This window comes from Salvelinus namaycush, chromosome 42 (genome assembly GCF_016432855.1).
Source record: "Salvelinus namaycush isolate Seneca chromosome 42, SaNama_1.0, whole genome shotgun sequence".
Classification (NCBI taxonomy): domain Eukaryota; kingdom Metazoa; phylum Chordata; class Actinopteri; order Salmoniformes; family Salmonidae; genus Salvelinus; species Salvelinus namaycush.
In genome coordinates, this window is record NC_052348.1 from 15,879,782 (window position 1) to 15,891,846 (window position 12,065).

At 40.6% G+C, this 12,065-nt stretch overlaps 1 protein-coding gene across 1 annotated transcript; it reads left to right on the forward strand.

The window, feature by feature from the left end:
* Positions 1-239: 239 nt before the first annotated feature.
* LOC120034995 (hydroperoxide isomerase ALOXE3-like) lies at positions 240-11,578 on the forward strand. Its single transcript, XM_038981727.1, has 15 exons — positions 240-386; positions 1,075-1,282; positions 1,533-1,614; positions 1,732-1,854; positions 2,603-2,706; positions 3,258-3,430; positions 4,773-4,916; positions 6,605-6,808; positions 8,457-8,543; positions 8,820-8,908; positions 9,636-9,737; positions 9,869-9,990; positions 10,225-10,325; positions 10,540-10,710; positions 10,863-11,578. Exons 1-15 carry the CDS (start codon positions 240-242, stop codon positions 11,040-11,042), a joined length of 2,037 nt encoding a protein of 678 aa, XP_038837655.1. The 3' UTR covers positions 11,043-11,578.
* Positions 11,579-12,065: the final 487 nt, after the last annotated feature.

Sequence of the window (12,065 nt, forward strand, 5' to 3'; positions counted from 1 at the left end):
TTGTGCAAAATGTCCCCCTACATGCTGTGTGTATGCAATAACTGTGGTTTTGCATGTTTGTTATTCAAGCAAGAATACCATAAAAAAATGATTTTGTTATATTAAAATGGATCAACAGATATCATGCAAGTCTTAATATTTGCAGAAATGTTTGCACCATCTACATTGAATGAAATGTTGTTTGCTGTGCAGTCTCAGTGTGTGCAGATAAGCCAATCATAGTGTTTTTCAGAGTCAAAATGGCAAAATACAAGGTGACTGTGCACACACACAACATCGCAACTGCCACCACGATGAACAACGTCTTCATCAAGCTGGTTGGCGAAAAAGGAGAGAGTAAGCGCACATGGCTCACTAGCTTGAAGGGACTCTTCTATCAAGATACAGTAAGTCAGTCATGCTCCTATCAGTACTAAGAGATATTTCTCTCTAAATCTAGAATCCTTAATTAAAACAATAACAAAGAGGCGCCCCGCCTCTGTTTTGGTAAAAAGCTGAGGGATGGGCTTGTAGAAATGTCACCATTCTCAAACTCATAGAAGAATGTATACTTTTAACCATGTTTTGTGGCTATAGCTTAGTGTTTGTTTACATTTACATTGTTTACAAACATTGGTGTAAAACAAGCTTATATTTTGGGTTCTGCTTTGGTACGACAGTTAAACTAAGCAATTATAAATTATATTCTTCAAGAATCTTTGAGTATATATAATTTAAAATTCTAAAAATGAATGTTGCAACAAATTATTCTAGCTTCAATAAGACCATTTGCATTTTTCAAATACTGTACTCAAAACACACCCAAAAGCACCCAATATGTTCATTAACATATAGTGTATATGACGTGAAGACTTTGTTGCCTTTATGTTGGGCCCTTACGTAATAATACTGGTAGTACAGGATTAGTTATATTTGCCTGTTACTTGCTTTCTCACACAGTCCAGATTCCGCTCTCTCATCTTCTCTCTCTGCCCCTCCCTTTCTCTCCCACTCACTCCCTCCCTCCCTCCATCTCATTCCCTCCATCTATCTCTCACTTCCTCCATCTCTCTCTCTCCCCTGCTCTCTCTGCAGGGGTCTCGTGAATTCGACGTGGTGTGCCCCTTTTCACTCGGCAAGCTGGTGCTGATAGAGCTGGACAAACAGCCCCTCCCACTCTTCCCCCAGGACGCCTGGTTCCCGTCCAAGGTTGTCGTGACGACGCCAGAGAGAGGCACATGCCAGTTCCCTATCTACCGTTGGATTATGGACAAGGAGGTGCACCTGTTCAGAGAGGGCACAGGTCAGCACGGTGGGACGTTATGAAACAACATCACATGCAGACATGTCAGAATGAGTAATGCATGGGAAAAAAGTGGATACTTGCAGCCATTGTGAGGGGGAGGCATTTTCTTTGTGTGTGCACGCTGTCACTAAGTTTTAAAAGCTACTTTGCCTCTTAGGGCCACCGTACATACAGTAATACATGCAACACTGGTTCTGAAGGATTAGTGCAATAATACGTGTGATTTATTGTTTTTAATATTTTTCAGCTAAAAGACTCTGTGATGAAACTAATAATCTTGCCAGGTACAGCAGGGAACTGGAGATGAAGACGAGAACTGAGCAGTACTGGTAGGTGCTGTGGTCTTTCGTCCTAGCTGCCCAGTCTGTCCATTATATCTGACCAACCTCCATATATTTCCTGCTCCTCCCCTTTCTCCTGCTCCTCCTGCTCCTCCTCCTACTCAGCTGGGATACCTACAAGGAGGGTTTCCCCGGCAGCATGAAGGCAGACAACCCTCTGGATCTTCCCAGCGAGATCCAATTCTCGTTCACCAAGGCCACCCAGTTCCTCTTCACCGCCGCCACCGGGTGAGTTCCTCACCAAAGCCAAATGTATACCCGACTTGAGTACACAACACGAGAATGCAATGTACTTCTCATAATGGCTTCCCTATGTGATAAGTGGCAGAATGAGGAATTGGCGTGCTGAACTCGAAAGTCTGTAGTAACAAAAGGTTGTTGCGTGCCGGGTTCAAAAGGCATGCACTGGGGGGAAAACCCCCAAAAACCCTCATTCATTCAAATATTCTTTACGTTTTAATGTATTTTTAGGCACTAGAAGTTGTGAAAAATAGTAGAACAATGTATGTAAATAATGAATGTAAATTATGATTGTGAAAAAAGATACTACAATGTTTCATCATTTATAACTATGTGTGAATGCCTTATTTTTCTCCAAACGCTGATGAAGGCTGTCGCCCAAATGTGTCTGATTGCTCTGACCTCTCCTGTTGATAATTACATTCAAATGTAAGAATAGTTCAGTGCGGATTTGAGCTTTTTTCCTTTGTCCAGTACGTGGTGAGTTTAACATTTTGGGTTGCACACACTTGCATATTTTTGCGACTATGCAGGACAGCCATTGTTGCGTTAGCGTATTGCGTTGCGTACGTCGGGCATAACTCATCCTCTAAGGACAGTTCAAATAGTACTTCCTGCAGCAGATCATCAAAGCTCTTCTAAAGTATTCCATTCATTTATATTGTTGAGTTGTACATTTCCTCTGTGAAACTCTATTGGCTCATCTTGACATAGTTCCTTGTCTTCCATTGTGTAGGATCACTGAGCTGAAACTGAAGGGGTATTCCAACAGCAAGAAGAACTGGAAAAACATTGATGAAATCAGCAAAGTCTTCTGCTGCAATAGAACTGTCATCTCAGGTGAGTGCATTTCATAGGTGCATTTGCAGTATTAACTCCAGGGGCCTGTTTATTAGGTGGTAAACGTTTTGAAACAAAGTGAAAGGGGGAAGTAATACTACTTGAATATGTCCAATAAAAATATACATACGGTACCAGTCAAAAGTTTGGACACAGCTACTCATTCAAGTTTTTTTTAAATTTTCACTATTTTCTACATTTTAGAATAATAGTGAAGACATCAACACTATGAAATAACACATATGGAATCATGTAGTAACCAAAATAGTGTTAAACAAATATTTTATATTTGAGATTCTTCAAACTAGCCACCCTTTGGCTTGATGACAGCTTTGCACACTCTTGGTATTCTCTCAACCAGCTTCAAACATTTGACTGGTACTGTATATACTGAAAACGACCCTGGATTACTAGGCATCATCTGGAAGAAAACAGACTGAAACAGGGAGGGAATACCTGTCCAATAAGAAACTCTTGATTTTGTTTTCTGTTGCAAAAGGTTTTGCTACGGTGTGCACTAATTAATACGACCCAGCATTTCCTCCTTCCAGACTACGCACAGGAGCACTGGAAGGAAGATGAGTTTTTTGGGTACCAGTATCTGAACGGCTGCAACCCCATGTTGATCCGTCGCTGCTCGGAGTTGCCGGCAAATTTCCCCGTCACAGAAGACATGGTCAAGCCCTCTCTTCGTGGATCGTCCAGCCTCCTAAGGGAATTGCAGGTACTGTACAGTATGTCAAAATGGGACTCTTTGGTCAAATAAATGAATTGTTAAAAGTTGCCTACATTATTGCAGTACCACTTATATTATACGTGGCGCTGGACTTGGGCAGTACTCTTGGACCTAGATGAATATCTTAGATATTCCCAATTATCAATGGAAGTCAATAGAGATCCCTTTGTTGGATGTCTAGATGTCCACTTTCTTGGACCATCAGAGGCATGTACCAGATTCCTTTTTGGACCTCCAGATGACTTTTGTGGAGGTCCATCCAGTATGTTTCTCAATAGCTAGGTTTCCATCCAATTGGCAACAGATTTTCATGCAAATATTCTCAAATCCACATAAAACAATATGCACATTTCCCCACGATAGATGTTTCCATCAAATTGACCTGTATAAGGCTGTGTGATGACGCAGTTCACATAAAAATAACCTTTGTGGTTCCCATGTACCCAAACATAAAAAATAAAAACATGTAAATGGCATTTCCATGGCATTTTCAACTCTGATGGCTTTGTCACAATTATTCTTCTGTTATATAGCGAATGTGCCCACTCTGGTCTTGGCTCGTGCACTCTAGCCAACAGCTGGCAGATACAGTGCAGGTATAGCCTACATGATGACATTATTATATGGACCAAAAATATTATTTTTACTTATCAACGGCAGTCAAGCATCGGTCATCATGTCACCAGAAAAAGACCCTCGATATTTATTGGAAAAGGAGCATCAAGCTCATCACTGTGCACTTTCACCACCCTGTGAAGTTCATCATAACTTATTTAATCTGTAGTCTAATAAACGGCATGTTTTCCTGATCAGTCGTAGTGAGAGGACCACACAACATATCATCATGTGACTCCAAGTTTACTTAGATGTGATGGTTATTATATCAATCTTTGCACATAAAAGTGCCATTCCACCACCATTTCTCCCATAATACATTTTACCTTAAAAAATGTCACACCTTGTCTAGTATATTTTGTTTTGTTGACATGCTGAAAGTTTACAGACAAACGTTCTGTTTCCTTCAGGCCTGTCGTGACATTTTCTATCTGACATGTACTTCAAAAATGTTGGATGGAAACCTGGTTACTGAAAAAATGAAAAACATCCCAGTATTACTTTCTTTTATGTTTTTGTGGAGGGATGGTAACCCTAAAATCCAAGAAAGTAATCCCAAAAATAACTTTATTGGATTTTTTGGGGATAATCCTAGTAAAAACACAGAGCTACAATATCTGTCCCATTCCAAAATATCAAGAAAGTGAACCGTAATCCTAAACTGTTGCATTGTAACTTTTGGATTTATTCTCCCATGTCATCCAATCCCAAACAGAGCGGCAACATATTCCTGCTTGACTACAAGAACCTTAATGGATTAAAGGCAAACGTGATCAATAGGAAAAAACAGTACATGGCGGCTCCTCTGGTCCTGCTCTACAGAACCCCTGATGACATGCTGGTTCCCATCGCCATCCAGGTAAGGTTGACCTAACTAATGTTGAAGTGAAGACTACAGTCACGGAGACCATTACAAGTGAGAGAGTCTGTAAACCCATCATGATTCAATCTCCTTTAGAGAGCCCACTTACCCGTGGAGGCTGGTGGAGGTAGAAATGCAGAGTACAGGCTCATTACTACCGTTCCCTTCTTTACGTTCCAAACATTATGATGAGTCCGTCCTCCCCATGTTTCCCTCCACCAGCCTCCACTGTATCTGACAGCGCCCAAAGAAAATATGTTTGATATTGTCTTCAAATGCTTTTAATTAATGCATTACACACTTAGAACATATGGTTCATCAAGGGTTCTTTGGGAAGGGTGATGGTTTTATGTAAAACCTTTGAGTCCTTCAATGCTTCTTTGGAGTTCAGAAAAGGGTTCTTTCCTCTTTTTGTGATAATTAAAATGCTCAAAGCTCTTTTTAAGTGGGAGTGTCATCCCAGTTTATCTGTTGTGTTATGTTCAATATGACTATGGCCAGTGAAAGTGTCTTGTGAAATACGTAAAGGATAATCAACGACTATGTGTTCTCTGGAAAATAATTAATAATGAGGTGTGTTCCACAACGCACTAGCAGAGTGGAACTAACCTTCCACAGAGTTACATTATTTTCCAGAGTACTCATAGAGCCCCGAGTTGATTATCCCTTTTATACCATGGCTATAATTTAGCACATTTACTGCTAGAAATGTGTTCATTTGCAGGGATAAATGAGTTCAACATCCACTGAAATAGCTAGCAAGTTTACTAGATAGCGACACTAGTTGCCTGAGTAACCGAAAAGACTTGCTAGTTTAGTTAACCAAACCATCAGTCCTAGCTTGCTATTATGAATTCTAATTCAACAATGCCAATAACATTTGCGCATAGACTACAGCCATGTGTGCATTGTTGAGCTTATAATATGAATAAAAACATTTTTTTAAACAAATGTATCAACAGTTTAAGCTAAACGGTCTGAGCTCTTGCGTCAGCCTATTGCATTTTTACATTTTTGATGTGCAGTGGTTGTATGCATTTTGAATCTGTCAGTCTTTTGAACCGTAGACATATTTTTTGTATCATCCCAGCGATGACGGGAAGCCCTTACTTTCAAGACATAACAAGTAGGCTATTTGGTTGTAATTGTAACGTTGCAACATTTTCTACCAAGGGTGTCCAACCATCCTCCAGGAGAGCCTTGTTGTATTTTGAGACTGCCTTACCTATGGTAAAAAAAAAGATAGTAATGCATTTCATTTTGTAAAGTGGTTCCTTGCATCATACAATGATGTACAAATGGTGTTACAGACCATTTTTTTGTGTCTTGAGCTTTTGGACAAGTAAAAAATGTTTCCTACTTGTACAAAGGACAAGTGGCTAAAAAAGTGAATGTCAAGCCCTGAACCAAAAAGGGTTGAAACGATAGCAGAACCCTTTTTGGTGCTATATAGATTTTTTTTTTTAAATAGTTATTTATAGAACCTTAGGACAGGGTTCTTTATAGCACCATTATCATTCCATTTATAACCTTATGTTCATGGTTTTTTATAGAACCTTCAAAAAAGGGTTCTATGTAGCACCAAAAAGGAATCTGCTATTGTTATTATTTGTATTTTTCCATTAAACAGGGATTATGTTGCTGGTAGCCATCTATGAGGTCCCTAACACTCTCTCTCTCCACAGCTGAATCAGAAGCCTGCAAAAGACAACCCCATCTTCCTTCCTACTGACTCTGAGTATGACTGGCTCCTGGCCAAGATCTTTGTGAGGAGCGCTGACTTTCAAGAGCATCAACTCAATGTCCACCTGCTGCGCACTCACCTTCTGGCTGAGGTGTTCGCCGTAGCACTGCTGCGCAACATGCCCATGGTGCACCCTCTCTACAAGGTACATAACACAGCATAGCATAACATAGCATAAACCCAGGAGGTTGGTGGCACCCTAATTGGGGAGGACGGGCTCGTGGTAATTGCTGGAGCGGAAAGAGTGGAATTTGATCAAAACACATGGTTTCCATAATATGGCATAGCATAACATAATATATCAGAGCATAACATACTATAACCTAATATAGCATAACATAATATATCATAGCATAACATAACATATAACATAACATAACATAACATAATATAACATAATATAGCATAACATAATATATCATAGCATAACATAATATAGCATAACATAGCATAAAATAGCATACAATAACGTAACCTAATAAAGCATAGCATAAGATAAGATAACAAAATATAGCATAACATAATATAGCATAACGTAATGTATCATAGCATAATATAACATAATATAACATAACATAATATATCATAGCATAACATAATATTACATAATATAGCATAACATAATATAACATAACATAATATAGCATAACATAATATAACAAAATTTAGCATACCATAATATATCATAGCATAATATAACATATATCATAGCATAATATAACATAGCATAACATAATATAGCATAACATAATATATCATAATATAACATAATATAGCATAACATAATATAACATAATATATCATAGCATAACATAATATAGCATAACATAGCATAAAATAGCATAGAATAACGTAACATAATAAAGCATAGCATAAGATAACATAATATATCATAGCATAATATATTATATCATAGCATAACAGAATATAGCATAACATAACATAATATAGCATAGCATGTCCAGTTAGTGCTCCGAGGTGCGCCAAATACAAGAGGTGTAGACCTTACCGTGAAATGCTTACTTACCAACAATGCAGTTAAGTAAATAGAGTTAAGAAAAGATTTACTAAATAAAATAAAGTTAAAAAAGTAACACAATAAAATAACAATAACGAGGCTATATATAGGCGTACCGGTACCGAGTCAATGTGCTGGGATACAGGTTACTCGAGGTAATTGAGGTAATTTGTACATGTAGGCAGTGGTAAAGTGAGGGTTGAGGTCAATATAAATAGTGGCCATTTAATTGATCGTTCAGCAATCTTATGGCTTGTGGGTAAAAGCTGTTAATGAGCCTTTTGGACCTAAACTTGGCGCTCCAGTACCGCTTGCCGTGCGGTAACAGAGAGAACAGTCTATGACTTGGGTGACTGGAGTCTTTGACAATTTTTGGGGCCTTCCTATGACACCTTCCTATTATATAGGTCCTGGATGGCAGGAAGCTTGGCCCCAGTGATGTGCTGGGCCGTACACACTACCCTCTGTAGCGCCTTACAGTCGGATGCCGAGCAGTTGTCATACCAGGCAGTGATGCAACCGGTCAGGATGCTCTCAATGGTGCAGCTATAGAACTTTTGGCAAATCTTTTTAGTCTCCTGAGGGGGAATAGGCATTGTCGTGCCCTCTTCCCGACTGTCTTGGTGTGTTTGGACCATGACAGAGGATAATGACACATGAAAGTATAATACACTTATTTCTAATGTGGTCCTCCAGACAGTCCTTACTAATGCCAGTTTCTCTCTTGGGATTGTTGACCATCCATCCTTCTCTCCACCCTGGTTTACTGCTTTAGCTTCTGATTCCACACACCCGCTACTCCCTCCAGATCAACCTCTTGGCTCGGGCATTTCTAATAGCTGATGAAGGAGTTTTCACTCAGGTAGGCTACTGAGTGGACTGTTTCCATAGAAGTGTGTGGTGTCCATATTAGGAATCACACATCCATGGAAGTTGTGTCAGAGTCAGCATACATGCGGTTGTATGTCTTGTAGTGAACCTACAGTACCCCCAAGTATGGTCATTTGGCACTCCGGGTCAACATACTTGCTGGTAGGTTAACTATCTCTCATAGAACCAGTGTAATATTGTAGCTTAGTTAAAGTACATTATAATGTTACAGAATTATGTAATCAAGTAACTTTAAGTGACGTTGTAGTTTGCTGCTTCGGGCGGAGAGGGGATGAATGAGATCCTGAGGAGATCTGTGGCCTCATTGACCTACAGCTCCATTACATTTACATTTAAGTCATTTAGCAGACGCTCTTATCCAGAGCGACTTACAAATTGGTGCATTCACCTTATGATATCCAGTGGAACAACCACTTTACAATAGTGCATCTAACTCTTTTAAGGGGGGGGAGGGGGGGGTTAGAAGGATTACTTTATCCTATCCTAGGTATTCCTTAAAGAGGTGGGGTTTCAGGTGTCTCCGGAAGGTGGTGATTGACTCCGCTGACCTGGCGTCGTGAGGGAGTTTGTTCCACCATTGGGGTGCCAGAGCAGCGAACAGTTTTGACTGGGCTGAGCGGGAACTGTACTTCCTCAGAGGTAGGGAGACGAGCAGGCCAGAGGTGGATGAACGCAGTGCCCTTGTTTGGGTGTAGGGCCTGATCAGAGCCTGAAGGTACGGAGGTGCCGTTCCCCTCACAGCTCCGTAGGCAAGCACCATGGTCTTGTAGCGGATGCGAGCTTCAACTGGAAGCCAGTGGAGAGAGCGGAGGAGCGGGGTGACGTGAGAGAACTTGGGAAAGTTGAACACCAGACGGGCTGCGGCGTTCTGGATGAGTTGTAGGGGTTTAATGGCACAGGCAGGGAGCCCAGCCAACAGCGAGTTGCAGTAATCCAGACGGGAGATGACAAGTGCCTGGATTAGGACCTGCGCCGCTTCCTGCGTGAGGCAGGGTCGTACTCTGCGAATGTTGTAGAGCATGAACCTACAGGAACGGGTCACCGCCTTGATGTTAGTCATCAGCTCCCTCTGTATGCCGGACGACATCACTGCACGAGGTCTGGAGTCAGTCCCCAACAACTACTACAGGGATGATGGACTCAAGCTGTGGGACATCATCCACAGGTAGGCTACGACAGACCTACATGGTGGTAATATAGTATCATCCGCTGGTAGAATCTACAGTGAAAGTATAGCTCTACATAGATATGATATCTTCTTCTTCCTTCGTTCTTCCGTTGTCGTCTTCGGTATAGGTTTGTAGAGGAAGTGATTAGTTTCTATTACAAGAGTGACTCAGAGGTCCGGGAAGACCAGGAACTACAGAACTGGATCAAGGATATCTTTGACCATGGCTTCCTGGCCCAAGAATGCACAGGTGACGATGTACAGGGTAATAGTGGGGGGGGGGGGGGGGGGGGGTAATGACGTAATGACGTATGGGTAAATGTCTTGTTTTTACCAATATGTTTTTTTGTTTCTGGACCATAACTTCCTCGGCATAACTCACAACTCCCATGGACGTGACTGTCCTATAGTAACAGTCCACCCAGCTCCCCTGGCATAACTCCATTCATCACACACCTCTCTCGGTTCTTATCTTTCTGTCCAGGAATCCCTCAGTCTTTCTCCACTGTGCCAGAGGTCGTCAAGTTCGTCACCGTGGTGATCTTCACCTGCTCAGGCCAACATTCTGCTGTCAACTCTGGACAGGTGGGTGTAGCGTAGCCCATACTTTTCTCAAGTGTGTTATTAATCTAAATCTAAGCACTACTGACATTATCTGCCTCCTCTACCATTTAGGAAGAGACATATTTGTAAAAACGTTGCAAGGTTTTTTCTGTAATTCCTTGCCACTATCATATTATTTCAGAATAGCACTATATTGGATGTCAGTAATAATCAGTCATTCTTCTTCGTGTTACAGTATGACTATGGTGGCTGGATGCCCAACACCCCCATCTCCCTGAAACAGCCACCTCCCACCACTAAGGGGGAGTCTACTGAGAGCACCATGCTGGAGACCCTCCCCGATGTCGGCACAACAGCACAGGGCATGTCAACTATGTGGCTCCTTAGCAAGCAATCCAGTGACTTTGTGAGTCTGCCATCTTTCATGAACTATTATCAATATCATCTAGGCCCGAAATACTATATTTATGTACAAAATATCATATTTAAGTGTCCTTTTTAATGTTAATGATATTGTAACTATCAATATTTTTCTAACTGATTATTCTCCGTATGCAGGTGGCCCTTGGCCAGTACCCAGAGGAGCACTTCAACGAGATACCACCCTGCAGGATGATTCAGAAATTCCAGACGGAGCTGAAGGTCTTCAGCGAGACCGTCAATGCCAGGAACTCTGGGCTACCAGTGCCATACACCTATATGGACCCTGCTGTGGTGGAGAACAGTGTGGCCATTTAGATAAGCCAAAGTCCTAGACCAGGGTCCAGTTCATTAGGCACTAATTGGAAGAAAACACCTTATTTTTGTTGTCCTTTGTTTAGCGCTTTAAAACGTTTTCCATTGCGTGCCCTGATGAACACGACCCAATGATTCTGGAGGCATGCAATACTAAACATTCTAAAATCTACAAAATGTATTGAGTATGTCAATTTTTGGAGCTTTGCTAAACTAATGTCCCACTTCAATCAGATAAAGGGAAATCGCACTGCGGGTTTTAACTGTGTTAAACCAACACACACCTCCACATGGTGTCCCTCTCACGGACATAGACCTTGTTGATGTTATTACTACCTTTGTACGTTTTAATGGATGTTAAGAAATACAGGGACTTTCTGACGGATTCTTTTCTGGTGCCATATAACTAACGACGACAGGGACTCCTGGTGAAAATGAGCTCTCCTGCTAAATGATGTGACACTGAAATGTTGATTAACAGTAAACAAGTATCAGAATAATATGAGAGAACAATAGGTGTGACTCTCGTTTGCAATTAAAAGCGAATCATTTTTTATCTCCAGTCTTATTGTGGTATTTGCCTCATCTCATTTTGCTTGAAGCCCTGTCTCCCTCCCTCATGTATTAAATTTAAAAAAATACACGCGTAAAACGATTAGAAAATTATATGAATTCCAGACATAAAAAAAAAAAAAAAACGTTTCTTTTTTTTAAGGCTGGATCAGCTTGATATTTCGGAAAGATTGTTGCTTCCATCAACATAATTTTCTGCATAATTTCCAATCCCCCATATATTTTTGGGGTAAATATATATACATGTATATCCATATACATATACATACATACATACATACATACTCATATATATACACATATGCATACAAAAACATGCATACATATATACATACACATACATATACAGTTGAAGTTGGAAGTTTACATACACCTTAGCCAAATACATTTAAACTCAGTTTTTCACAATTCCTGACATTTAAACCTAGTAAAAAATTCCCTGTCTTAGGTCAG

Bases quoted from the DNA above. Each gene is read 5' to 3' on its own strand.
- LOC120034995 (XM_038981727.1), top strand. From the start codon at position 240: ATGGCAAAATACAAGGTGACTGTGCACACACACAACATCGCAACTGCC. The intron at 3,431-4,772 runs GTACTGTACAGT...AATCCCAAACAG, and splicing joins GCCTCCTAAGGGAATTGCAG to AGCGGCAACATATTCCTGCT. The intron at 4,917-6,604 runs GTAAGGTTGACC...CTCTCTCCACAG, and splicing joins TGGTTCCCATCGCCATCCAG to CTGAATCAGAAGCCTGCAAA.